This window comes from Apteryx mantelli, chromosome 1 (genome assembly GCF_036417845.1).
Source record: "Apteryx mantelli isolate bAptMan1 chromosome 1, bAptMan1.hap1, whole genome shotgun sequence".
Taxonomy (NCBI): domain Eukaryota; kingdom Metazoa; phylum Chordata; class Aves; order Apterygiformes; family Apterygidae; genus Apteryx; species Apteryx mantelli.
In genome coordinates this window covers 119,335,868-119,349,889 of record NC_089978.1, presented here as the reverse complement: position 1 = coordinate 119,349,889, position 14,022 = coordinate 119,335,868, and the positions used below count along the sequence as shown (strand labels likewise).

The 14,022-nt window shown below is 39.2% G+C and overlaps 1 protein-coding gene across 1 annotated transcript; it reads left to right on the top strand.

Moving 5' to 3' along the window:
- Window positions 1-660: 660 nt before the first annotated feature.
- On the top strand, window positions 661-13,694 carry GPA33 (glycoprotein A33). The gene is made up of 7 exons (XM_067300133.1): window positions 661-829; window positions 5,072-5,223; window positions 6,103-6,313; window positions 6,876-7,034; window positions 9,274-9,387; window positions 9,898-10,021; window positions 10,519-13,694. The coding sequence occupies exons 1-7, from the start codon at window positions 781-783 to the stop codon at window positions 10,598-10,600; spliced, it is 891 nt and encodes a 296-aa protein (XP_067156234.1). The 5' UTR covers window positions 661-780; the 3' UTR covers window positions 10,601-13,694.
- The last annotated feature ends 328 nt before the right edge of the window (window positions 13,695-14,022 follow it).

The following is a 14,022-nucleotide window of genomic DNA, read 5'->3' as shown; positions in this document are numbered from 1 at the left end:
TCACTATACATGCCTCTATGGATATGTAGTTAGCATCCTACAGGCTGTTGATTGGTTTATCTAACAACCTTTTTCAAGGGAAAGGGAGAAAGTACCTTTGGTACATGCTCCTGCTGTACAAACCACACATTTAACAATCAAACAGTAGGCACGAGAGCTTTGAACACCCTAGGTGAGATTCATCTCACTTAAGATTTAGACACCCCATTAGGCCCCAAATTCTCATAAATTAGGTATTCTTGCAGGTATTTAACATAGATGGAATTAGGTACCTCAGTTCTTTAAAGCATGGACCTACGCAGCTATCATCTGCATTGTGAAACACTTCAATATCTGTGTAAGCCTAGCCCTAGGCTCCCTTAATAAATATTTGAGATGAATGAGGTTTATTTTCCCTTAGTTACATCATCACATACATGATTTCAATTGTTTTAATGTACACTCCCAGTCACTTTGCCCTTTGGATTACCTCTTCTCTTGCTTTACACACCTGTGCGTTAGGAGAAACTGGGAAATCTAGTTTAATTGGAGAAGGAAAGGTGAGTTCATAAGTCTCTCCCCTTAGGCAGAGAACAACAAGCAATTTCAAAGTCTACTGGTGATCTGGCTTGTCATTCTGGCCAGAGGGGGAGTGGCAGATGGGTGAAGAAGTACATTAAAGTAGATTGAGGAAGTGACCCTGAGATGCAACTGTGAAGTAGTCTTTTAGCTAAAGCCAATTACTTATCTAACTACCTAGAAATCATAAGGAAGAATACCTCCTGGTGAAACAGAAGAGAGATGAGGAGGAGGAGAATGAAAGGACTTCAGTTGTTCATTTTCAGTGCAGGTGAGTACTAATTTGGTTATGTCCTCAAGGGTTAGGTAGAAGAAAAAAGCACTATCAAGTCAGAATATCCCAATGGAATTTGTGCATTTCTTTTTTTGTTTAGTAAAAGTTCCTGCATGTTTATGATCAGGCAGATGTGTTTATCATTTCCATACTGAATGTCCAGACTTACAGGCATCTCCTAAAGCCACAAGACAATTTCAGGAACAGGGAAAGAATGTTATTCTTCACGACACTGGAAAATGTTTTTTAAAAAAAAAGTTTTAATGGTGTCTATTAAACACAACCTTTGTGTCTGAAGAAGAAATTTCTACAACTGGAAGTGGAAAAGTCTTTGGAGTTTACTACTTTATACATAAATCTTCATGTAGCATATATCTTCATAAGTTTATATCCTACTGTTTATATGTACTCCTATATGACTTGTGATCTCTACATATTATGCATGGCAAGCAGATGCACACTAATCCCTACCAACACAACATATAAATCAGACAGCTTGCCCTTGGCCTTCATTACAGAATTCCCTCTCTGATCTGCCATTCTCATCCTGCCTTGCAGGGCGTACAATCTTGCTTCCACTGCTTTTTGACCTGTCTGTCATCTTCTCACACAAAAGTTCCTATACCTTCTAGACTTTAAACAAAGCTACTCATATGGAAATCGCTCATCTTTTTACAAAAGATCTTGAAAATGTCACCTTAACAGTAAGACCCATAAGAAGAAAATTCACAAAACAATGTAATTAGAAAAAACGAACATGCTCCCTATATAACAAACATGACTTGGGTCATGAATTGATGATCAGAATATAAACTGCGTAGCTCTGTTGGTATTCATTCTACTTTTTTGTTATTCTCACATTTGGTGCTATGTAAATTACAAATTTGTAAACTTTTCAGAGCATAGATCTATCTCTTTTGTGAAGCTTTTCCTTACTGTGTGGAAGGGCTCAAGTGATAATAATCCAATGTTAAAACACTGGCCTGTGAAAAATTTTTGAAGAAGGTACAGGAGGGTTCTGCACTGCATCTGAACGGAGAAGCTGCACAGCACACTGCAGTGCAGTGTTGGGATGCTAGAGTTATGTTGAACAAATTGTGTCAAGATCTCAGCACAGGCTGGCTTCTCCTGCTGAACAGCTTTTCACTGCAATTGTGTGAATAACTGATACTTTGTCCTTCTTGCTGAATGAAAAGTCCTGAAGAGTCATTTTGAATTAAAGTATTTCATTTTAATGCTAAATAATTTAATTTCACATTTAAGAGATTTTCCCTCTCCCACTTCTGAATTAAGCTACAGATATTTTCTGAAGTATTGAGAAATTAAAATCAAAGCACCTCCTTTTAAAAGTTCCTTTTAAAACAACACATTTCAACTTTTCCTGCTTTTCTCACTTGCCAAAACAACTAAGACAAAATAGTGTTAATAGTTTTCCTTGATCAGAATCTCAATTTTTTCAGTAAGCAAATACTCCTCTGTAATTTTTTCACTGTGTTTTGATACCATTTATTAGCATTTACTCAATAGGGGATGTGAAAGTAAACAAGTCATTATTTTCTTCTTCCTTGTACTAGTACAAAGGTATAAGTTGAGCAAAGGGAGAGAAATCCTTTCTCAATTTCTTTTAAAATGCTATATAAATACTAATCAGTAACAAAAACGGTAATTTTAAGTCTTAAATCTAGATGATGCCATCCCCCTACTAATATATAGGCTATTCAACTTCTCTCCTATTTTGAAATTCTTTTAGAATTAACCCTCCCCTCCCTTCAGCTGTACTTTGAATAGATTTTGTCATTTCAAAAAAAACACTCCAAACCCTGAAAAACAAACCTCAATTTTTAAGTATGCTACCTACAAGTAGCTGGCTGTTCTACTTGACAAAGCAAGATTTGTAATGATTAATGATAGTAAAAAAACGATATGCTACTGAATTGACCACCACCTTTGAAACACTTGGTGTCTTTGTGAAAAGTGTGGTGAGAAGAGGGAAGGAAAGAGATCAGGATGAGAAAATGATTTCCCCGAATCAAACAACACAGCTTTCATGAGAGCCAGAAGGAGAAATAATGGGGGGAAAATGGGAGGGCATCAGAAGCTGGCCTTTAGGATGAGAGCAACAGATGAATTAGCAACCTTGCTTATTATGGACTGTTCCTCTAGCACATGCAGTTTGGTTTAACAGTTTTGTGACTCCGCACTGAAGATATGTTTGAAAAAAAAAAAAAAAATCCCATTTACTATAGGATTTCAGTCATCCAGTTGGAAGAAGGAAAAATATATATAAGGGGAGGTCTTAGGGTTGGACAGTTTCTTCTCTCCCTCAGGGCTGAGTGAATGACTTGTCAATGAATGCTGGCTTGGTGGAACCAGTTTCTTAATGACAAAAGCATCACGAAATTGGTTTTGCTCCATCTCCTAGTATAGACTGTGGTGTTTTCCCCTAAATGCAGAAGAATGTCTCTATCCAATTGCAATAGGCAACAAGAAAGATTTTACAGGTGTCTCTTACACAGAGGAAATAACTAAAAATGCAGTCAGAAAGAACGCAGGGCTATGCAAACATGGCCCTTGCACTAGGTGTTCCAGAGCAGAGAACCTCCCACCTGGGAGTGGCTGCAATAAAATAATGCCAGAAATACTTTGACCTGCTGGCTTCCTTCTAATAGTTGTCAGCAGCTATGAATGAATTAATCCATGAGAGAACAGGAACCACTATTGCCATGTTACACATGAAGAAACTAATACACAAACTTACTAATTAACCATACAAGACCAGCACAAAACGCAATCTTTGCATTTGCTCTAAAAACGTCTCAAGCTGGTTCTAAAGACAGCTGTGGAGGAAAGGCATCCCTGCCAGGCAATAAGGAGGGAGGTGCAAAGGAGAGAAAGGTTTGACTGCTATCAATATTCCCACCAAACTCCTCTCAAGAGAGGTATATGTAGCAGTTCTATACATACAGGCTATTTCTAAGGAAAGGCTTGAAGAGCCATGTGCTATGGGAAACATCTGACATGTGCAAAGAACAGAGATGTGACTCTTAGGGCAGTGACAACAAAACCTTTTGGTCCTGACATTAATGTTATTTTTAAGGGATGCCTTCACTACCACTGCCTGCCCTTCCCACATCTGGGGAGAGCACACATCTCTGCCCTCCTCCATGTCCCTCCTTACTGGACCTTGTGATGGGAGAGCCTCTGTGATGGGAGTGCCTCACACAGTGATGCGAGTGTGCAACCTCTCTGTGATGGGAGTGCCTCTGTGTAGCATTCCCTTTTCTTCCTCCCCACACTCTGTCTGACTGGTTGCAGACTTAGATTTCTCAAACGATTCAGCCTGGTGCCATAGAAAAAATACACACAAACTGTAAGGAGAAAGCAGGTGCTTTTAAATGTAGGCTCCCACAGGCACAAAGGTCACCTAGGGCTGGGCAGAGCTAAACCTCCAACAACGAAAACTTGCCACAACATGTAGAGCATTACTCTGGAGTAAAGCTCAGCATGACGAGTTAACCGTAAGGTCAAATGCAATACAGCATACAGGAAACATCCACGCTGGTGTTTTCTGCAACTCTCAGCTATTCCCACGTTCCACAGGTAGAAGCTACAATACCCAAAGAAAGGTGACTATTAGCCTATTTATTTCTTAAAGCAAATGACTATTGTCTCCCTTGTTTCTTTACAAATTCTCTTTGCTTTTCTAGGTTCTTCCCTGCCCAGGGTATCATATGAACCCATTTTGATTCCTGAGCACAAAATGTCAATTCTTTACGGATTTGGTTTGCTGCAAGTTACTTGATGGAGAGTTTCCTTGATCCCAGAAATTCGATAGTATCAATTTCTTACTGTAGCCTGAATCCCTAAGACTGTTGCTACACTTGTATTACCTGTTTATCTGCCTCTCTCTATACATTTTGAACCTGTCAGACAATGTCAGTCACACTGAAGGAGGGGTCAAAAATTACATCCTTACAAATTCCATGGAAATTTATGTCTAGGTAAAGAAGAGGGGACTAACTGAGTGTGGAAAGGAAAGCAGAGTTTAGCTATCAGCCACCTTGTGCAGCAACTGCCCATAGCCAATCAGCCAAAGCACATGTTGCCTCCTGCTCAGCGGGGAATGCCATGGACAACAGAGGGCATGTGGGGTTACTGTGGTGTGTAAGAAAGCCAAAGGGACCAAACATGTACAGATTTCACTAATTTTGCCGACTGAAGTATTTATTCTCTTCCTAGTTCTGGTAACTGTTCATGCCCTCACTGTGGAAACACCTGTCAAGAAAGTAGAGGTGGCACGAGGGAAAAATGCTACTCTCCCCTGTAATTTTAATACTGAGGCTTCCATCGGCGCAGGGGACTTCACTATCTGGAGGAAAATCAACAGTGCGGTAAATCAAGATTCATATAGAATCATATGATAGGACATCCAAAATAGGGGTGGGAGAAGAGATGGAAGCAGGACTACAGGAATGTGTGTTGGAAGACAGGATTCCTGCAAGACTTTCTTTAATCTCAGAGCTATGCAATTAGAAACTCTGATTCTGGATTCAATTTATCACAATTTCATTGCACGATTGTAAGCAAGTCTCCACCCTTTTCTTTCACTTCGGTCTTGCAACTGGCTACTGAGAATACATCATTATATGTCCTGTGGGTTTACATCTATTAACGTATGTGAAATACTCAGATATGCTATAAAAAGCTACATATATATCGCTTAAGATACTATATAAAACATTTTAAGTTGATGAAAATAGTACAGGGAGAGATTCTTGAGAGCTCCCACCCTCATAGGCAGTATTTGAAGATAAAGAGACCTCTGAAGTTCTCTTTGACTTCTTGGGATTTAGTGAGAGCTGAAGCACCCTTTGGAGATCTTGCAGTAACTGCCAAGGGTTTTTTCTCTGAAGATCCTTACTGGAGGAATGCAAGAGAATATGTATGGTCATAGGGGAATTTGACTGACATATGTATCTCAGACAAGTCTTACGGTGTTCTGTCTTGGAGAGGACAAGTGAAGAAGCCTCAGCAAAAGAAATCAGTTGCCCCTGACTTCAGATAAGGTGAGAGATAAAGGGAATTCTAGACAGACATTCAGACATGGAGACTTTTGAGCTTTTATGATTCCTTGGGCTCTTTGGCAAACTGGGGCAGGTTTAAGGCCCTCTTTTCCAGATTGTTCTCAAGTGTGGGCTAATCCATGGAGTTAGGCAGTAGATTCACACACAAGAAACTAAGATTGATTAGCTTCCCTCCCTCTCTGATAGGATGATGCTGTCATTAGGTATTTTGATGGACTTGTACAGTATGGCAAGGGCTATGAGAATCGTATACAGTTCACTGGTGATGTTAACAAAGGGGACATCAGCATCACCATCAATGCAGCAATCATGGAAGACAATGGCACGTTCACATGCAGTGTTCGTCTCAGGAATGACCCTCCCAGGCAGACTGCATTGATGGATCTTTTAGTCCTTGGTAAGCATGATGGAGACAACCCCAGATCCCTTAGATAACCCACTGTGCATCCTTTAATGTCCTTACTGTTCTAGACCACAGATTTTCTTAAAAAAAAAAAAAAAATCTGTTCCCAGTAAGTCACTATCCACAATTCCATTTTCTGTCTTTTCCTACTACTATATAAGGCTGAGAGCACCCAACTCCCTTAGATATCTGACTGTAGGAAAGAATGGCCCTTAGAGTTGTAAAGTTCAGTTTCATAATAACTCCAGCCCCATTTCTGGGCCTTCCTCATTCCCCCTGTAGCTTGTCATAGTCTATCAAAGGACGAGTTACCCAACACTATCAGAGATATCCCATAAAGTACCTTACTTTTTAGTCAAAAAGGAATCGTATCAAGAAGGGAGAAACAAATCAGCAGTAGAGACAAAAGTTCATCGCAGTTCTTTTGAGAAGACGGTGGTAGGTGCAAGGCCAGCTTCTGTTTAGCATGGAAAAAAAACCCACAGATGTAGAAGATGGGTTGAAATAAAAGACTACACCTGGTTAATAAAATTCCCTCCTATTTTTCTTCCTTCAGTTGCACCATCCAAGCCAGAATGCAAGATTGTGGGGACAGCAGAATATGGGCAGACAATCAATCTGACCTGCATTTCTCATGAGGGCTCCCCAAAACCCACGTATGCCTGGCAAAGCTACGATGTACAAAACCAACTCCGTTCACTACAAACACCAGAAGGTATGAGAAGTGCAAAGACACTAAGCCTTTGAGCTCTCTACAGATCAAGATTAGAAAGACTTTGAATTGCAAATTCAAAAAGACACACAAACTTCCTTCTAGGAAGTACTCTGACCAGGATTTTAGAAAGGTGTCTTTTTGACACAAAACACACTCATGAGTAACTCCGCAAGGGGAAAAAGGAGTGTTACCTGAAGTAACAATGGTGATTAAGATTTTCATTTCAGCTCTCACCTAGACAGAAAGTTGGCTTACTCTAGAAGCAGACAGAAATAATTACTTCTCAATTGCTAGGGATAAGTGTGGGATAAGTTTTCTAGCAGGTTTGTCTTTATAGCCCAGCTCGCTTGACAAGGTCTAGATCATTTTTGGGGGTGAAGGCAAGCAAAAGCTGGCTCTGGAAGCTATTTGCCTTCTAGAGATGACTATACACCTAGAGGAAGGTGATATGAGAAACAGTTACATCATTCTTGCTTTGAGAATGAAGAGGCCTCCAGTTCTTCAGAACCACCACACAAGCATATGGCCCTAGTATTTTATCTGCTTTTATTTTAAGTCAGAATCTGGACAAAACAAACTGGATTTCCATGACAGGACCTTTTGTAGCACTATTCATGCAGAAATGAGGGTGTAATAGTCTTTGAAGTGCAGCACTGACACATGACTCAGATTTATTGCTTTAAACAAATCTATTTCTTCCTGGTATGCTCAACTCCAGCAGGACTGAGGATGTATTTGAACCTGTCTCTTTTGGTTTGAGTTACTGTAGCATTGCTATGTAAGTAAAATAAATATGATCAGACTCTATAGGATATTCAACTCACTAGCTGACTTTTATATAAATTATGCAAAAGAGGAAGTGTAAGTAGAAACACAAACCTTATTCACTTGACTGGCCACTAAGTGGTGCCAATGCATCAGACACAGCCCTGAACACACTGTGATTTGTCTTCCTAAAGCAACAGATGACTGCTTCTGCCTTCATTCTGTTCCTCCCTGGGGCAGAAGTTTGTTCTGATCCATTTCCATTCACTTCCATTTTCATCAGGGCAATTGTCCAGTAAGTGTGGAGACTGCCTCCTTCTTCCCTCCCTCCCTGATGGTTAAAGGCACTAGTGTCACTACAAGCAATATGTTTCTTGTTATTTGTGCTAAGCAAGTCTCAGTGCTACAGAGTGTAAAGAATTCCCTTCAGATCCATTCCAATATTGATAGTATCTGACCCACATTCTTCCCATTTGACTCACCAGTCAATTAGTTTTGATTTAATTTACAAGGTTTTGCAATCCAGTAATGGATTGCAGTTATGAGAACTGTAAACATCACATTGGAAAAAAAGTGGAGTATGCAGGAACAGTAAGTAGAGACTTTAAAAAAAAATCAAGAATGCAGAGTCTTATTATTTGGTTTGCATGCTCTTTTACTATCTGTCGCTAGACGGCAGCAAAGAACTAAACGGAATCCCAGTGCCATGAGCGAGCTGGAAAGAAATGAGATCACACAGGGAAAATAAAACAGGAAAGTCATTGAGAAATATTCAGAACCTTGCACACTTAGACCAGGAATCTGGACCTATATCAGTAGGTCACAAGAAAAAACATTGACTACACACACAAATGTCAGCTGGAGATGCAACAAGCAAAAACTCACTGTTCTGTTTTGACAGACAAAGAGCTAAGCTTTAGTATATAGCTCTGAGCTCTGTCAAGTTGGATAGAAAATGTCTAGTGTCATAGCATTCCCTAGTCACTGCATTTCTTTTCCTTAGTCTTTTTCACAGCCTCAGTGGCCTCTCTCAGGCTAGAAGACTACTTCCCCCACTAGTAAATAATTAAGATCTTAAATCCTAAGAGCGAGAGGATTGAAGAACTTCTTGCCATATTACAAGTTAATTCATTCATGCTGTCTTTGCTGCCATTTATCCACTGCAAACAAGCTTTTACTAAGGTTGCATATTTCTTTCCCCTGCCCCCAACTACAATTTTCTTTCTAAAAGGAATGTTCAAATGCCCCATATTCCCTGTAATCAGAACAGCACGTTTCCATTTATCCTCCCACAAATCGTAGTAAAACCTGGAGACTAGCATGGAAGCTTTCAAGCAGGGCAGAACAATCCATCAGCTTTAATAACTTCTCATCACTCCCACTAGCCTGGGCTAGAATTGAAAAGTCTCTGTCCCCATTTCCTTCCCTGCTCTAATTCTCTTCTCTTCCTCACTGGGTTTGTGTTTTGCAACAGGAGAACAGTTAACTCTAAAGAACGTCTCAGCAGATACCTCTGGCTTTTACATCTGCACTTCAAGCAACAGAGTAGGAAAGGAATCCTGCAACATCACAGTCAGCGTTGTGCCACGTAAGAGACCATGTTGCTTACCAGAAGAGTAGTACCAGAGGATGCAACTTGTCTAAGCGCAAAGGCATGAACGGAGACAAGGCAGACTGAAGGATAACATCCTGCTTTTTGTCAAAAAAGTAGCACAGTTTTTTTATCTTTAAAAGAAATTCTCTGCCTCAAGTGCTCATAGAGCTGTCCACAGAGTTAGTTCACAGTCAGACAAAAGATGTGTATAACAAGAGACAGGCCTGAGCACCCAAAGTCTGAATCTCAACTTGAATAACAGGAGTTGTTCAGATCCAGGGGCTCTTCCTTGTCTCTGTCTAAGCAATTGCTCCTACAGACATATCAGCAACCCAGTACAGAATTAGTTTCAATTGCTGCAGTCCCATAAATGTGGTTTCCACTCAGTCTGGATCTGGTAGTGGGATCTGACATCCAGTAGTGGGATTTTAAGTGCAGTGGTTGTGCTGATCACATTTGTTATCTTTCTGTTGCAAAGAGGTCATTTTTGTTATTCCTTTATAGCATCCATGAACATTGCCCTTTATGCTGGCATCATTGGTGGTGGTGTTGCCGCAATTATAGTTATTGGTATTTTAGCCTATTGCTGCTGCTGTCGGGAACACAAGAACAAGGACTATGAGATGACGTAAGTACCTTTCTCTAAAGAGTGAATGGAACACGTGAAGGGTTCACTTTCTCCCTTTGGCATCAACATATGAAGTAGAAAGCTCAGGTAAAAGAAAAATCACCAAGAAAAGTGTGCACTGCTTTCTCCTTTCAGTTTCTACCATAGTGACTTCCACCTCTTCTCACAGAATATGCCCAGTATCCCCAGATGCCTTTGTGATCTCTGAGGTAGAACATGAACATTCAAGCCTTGGAACTGAACTAGTAAGCCAAAGTCAGTCAAGCAAGAAGAATAGGCTGAGCAAAGATACACCAGTCATTCTTTCTCTACACATACGCTACAGAAAAAAGTAGCTCACACCTCTCGCACCACTAAAAAGACTTAATTTATGGAGTTCAGTTTGATAAACTTCCAGGTGGACTTAGAGCAATCTGAATCCATTCTAATGCAAAATCTCTTCAGAAAAATTGTTAACTGGTTTTAATTAATATCTCTAATCCTGAACAATGTTTTAGGGAGAGAGAAGATAGAAATGAACCCTCCCAGGAGAAGCCTATGAGGAGTCAGAGAGCAGACAATGATTTTGAAGATGAATGAAGAAAGAAGCAGGAGGCCAATGCCATCCTCAGGATTTGCTGAGGCACAGACATCATAGTAGAAAAGAAATCAAATTCCTCTCTCTTGACGCAAGAAGGTTTTTTTCTTTTTCTTTTTTAAGAATAAACAAGTCAAAGCTAATGGCTCTGACTTCAAGTTCCTGGGAGAGAATATCCTTGTCTCCCTGGAAAAAAAGTGCTTAATATGCAGTAGGGACTAATATATAACCTCACAGTAGAAAAATGCATATGAAGCACTGCTTCACCCACTCACCCCAAAATAACCAGTCTTCGAGACTTCCCACTTTCTGTAAAAGAAGCTCATCAGGTTTATTTGGAGAACAGAGTTACTGCTGTATCCCTAGATCCACAGAAGGTTTCAAGATCACTAACTGCATGTCATTGAGAAGGAGTGGTCTTGCTTATGGCATTATGCAAATATCACAGCTTGCAGTTCTAGCACAGTGACATTGTGCAGTATAGAAATGATTTTATGCAAGACTGAAGCAAGCTGATTTTTAAGGACATTTTGTTAAACATGTTCTTTGTATATATTATACATGTACATGTAAATAAAAATATGGAAAAAAATCACAGCTGACCAATGAAAGCCTCCTGTTTGGAATAACAAAGCATACTAATGAAATGGATAAGGTAACAGAATTAAACATTTGAGTTTCAAGAAGTTAGACTGAACCATAATTGGCAGCTAGAAAGATCTAGAAACAATCTGGTAGCCTGCATAATGTCGGATTGTTGAACTTCTGAATTCCATCTCAGAGAGCTCCTAAATGCTAATTTTCATTACATTAATCTTTCCTCCTGATGCTGTATGGGCAAGTAATAAATAGTCCATCTTCTTCTGAAAAATGACAGTGTGAGAGCATGCACAAGGCAGGTACATCTTTAACAGAAAGCCAAAAAAAAGCTGCTGCTTATAAGGCAATGGAAGGAAAGGGGAAATTAAGAAAAAGCACATTTCTAATCAAAATTATAAGACTTTATTTAATCAGAAAGCAAGAGCTATAACAGGGCGGGTGCTAAACTGAAAGGAATTTACATCACTAATATCTGATCTTTCCAAGAGAATGGACTGTCCTTGATTGTCCAAAAGACCGTCAATTATTAAAGCTAATTTTATTATTTTTATTATTTAAGCTAATTAAAAGCTGTTTTTTAAAAAGACATGTCCAATAAATGACTTACACTAAAACATTCATCCTTTCAAAACTTTCTATTGCATCTTTGACTTCAGGAGACTTTTGGAAACTTACTGCAATACTCCCCACATACCCTTCACCCCCAAGTAGTTACTTTTAATCTGTAATAAAATAAATTTACAGAAGAACCAGCAATCTTCCTACACATGGGCAGCATTTTCTAGATTTTGAACTATGCAAATCAGGCTACCAGAATAACAACTTTCTACTTGCCTTTGTTTTACGTGATGTTTTAAATATAATTATTCATGGGTACTAATCATACCTGCAAAGACCAACTATCATAGTTCTTTCCAAAGTACATACAAAACCAAATCTCTCTGGCAATGAAGAACTTGAAGTGCAACTCAGGAAGACATTCTGAGGACCCTTCCTATACTTAGTTTAGATACATGACAGCCTTCACTGCACAGATGGATTAAAAAAAATTTTTTTTGCATACAGAAGCTGAAGGCAGATAAAAGCAGGAGGTACATACCTCAGAAATAGAAGAATAAATATAACACATTGATATGTACTTTATTTTCATTTGGACAAGAAAGTAGAGTATGAATCATCTAACGAGCATTCTAACAGGTTTTCACTGTGAAACAAAAGCTATTTCTTTTATAAATGTTACAGACCTTAGTCAGCACTCCATATTCCCTCAGAAACACCTATATCCTCGGGCTGAAGAGGGCTTTTCTGCTGAGGGATAATAGCATAGATTCTCATCAAGGATCTTAGCTGGAAAGACCAGCAAAAGGACATGACAATTATCACTAGCATTTGTGGCCAGAAACTGGGTCTGGCTTCTAAAACATTTTAACACCGTGTTACCTGTCCCACACTTTTCACTCTTAGGATTTGCGGATCTTAATTGCTACTTGTTGGCTGAAGTCTTCAAGTAACTGGGCATGTGACATTTGCACATCGGTCATTTTAAACATAAAAGAAATACATGTTAATCTGCATTGAGTTATTTAGACAGAGCAGCCACAAAATACAGCTCTCAAGAAGAGATTATAAAAAGAGCCAACAATATTAATTCAATGCGCTCTAAGTATGTTCTATAAAAACTAGCAGGAAAAAAAACGTGGGAATCAAACATCACTGTTATCAAAGGAGAACTGCTTAGATTCCGCTACACTAATCTCAGTTCTACACTGGCAAATAAACTAAGTGATAGTACACAGAAGGCCAAGATATTTCATTGCATCTCGTAACAAAAATATGTAAGACTAACATTTTGGAAGTTGTGTATTTACCAGAATACTACATGCGTTTTGTTCAACCGATTTGTTAAATTCAGTCAGCCAGAAATACACATATTCAAATTCCTAGCTTTCTCCAAGGTTGTTCTGCGACTGAACACTCCTATTCTTAATAACTTGTAAGTCTTTTGATCACCTAAGTAGGGATAGCTCCAAGAGCCTCAAGTATAACCAGAACTTTAAACAAAACTAAAGAAGCACTAACACATTTGGGAGGAAGAGGGAGGAAAAGGATAAGAAAGCTATCAATATTTAATTAATTTCCAAGACAGAAGTCTTTATCTATACCCAACTTCAATGCTCACTTCCAACAGAGGGACGGAAGTAAACAAAAAAGACTGACCAGGCCAAAGAGCCTATTTTTCTACTTGACGCTCTACACAGCCTTTAGTAATTTACTCTTTAGTTATGTTCGACTTTCACATGGAAGAATATGCACATATATGCTTTATCTGTGCATGAACAGGAAGAACCAGAAGACAACAATTCAAGCTGACACCAAGCCATTTTCCCATCTGCTGGACTGCTGAGATCTGTTACCCCAAGTGGGAAGAACAGCCACAGCAAAACTTTGATGCTTCATTACATAGTAAGACTTCTTTTGGCAAGCATACTAACAGAATTTTTACATGTTACATTCTTCCTTCTGACCCTACCTCAGCGGCCATTTCACATGTAATGTGAAGGATAGCAAAGTCCCGTGCATCAGTCTATCAATCCAGAGAAAAGTAGGTAGGGCAGAAAAACTTGAATGTGATTTGGAAATCAGATGCCCCTACACTGCCCAAAGTGATTTTACAAGCTGGGACCTTACCACATTTCTCTCTTGTGTTTAAAGGGGAAGAATGTCTTTTCAGTAAACTGCTATTGCTTAAGACAACTGCTCCTTCACTGCTCAGCTTTAATGTTTTTTATTCACTTAAGAATTTTTACTTGCTTATTACACTCTG

What these genes read in the sequence shown, in the direction of transcription:
- GPA33 (XM_067300133.1), top strand. Translation starts at nt 781, where the DNA reads ATGAGGAGGAGGAGAATGAAAGGACTTCAGTTGTTCATTTTCAGTGCA. An exon ending in GTTGTTCATTTTCAGTGCAG is followed by an intron (nt 830 to 5,071) that starts GTGAGTACTAAT and finishes TTCTCTTCCTAG; the next exon opens with TTCTGGTAACTGTTCATGCC. An exon ending in CACAGTCAGCGTTGTGCCAC is followed by an intron (nt 9,388 to 9,897) that starts GTAAGAGACCAT and finishes ATTCCTTTATAG; the next exon opens with CATCCATGAACATTGCCCTT.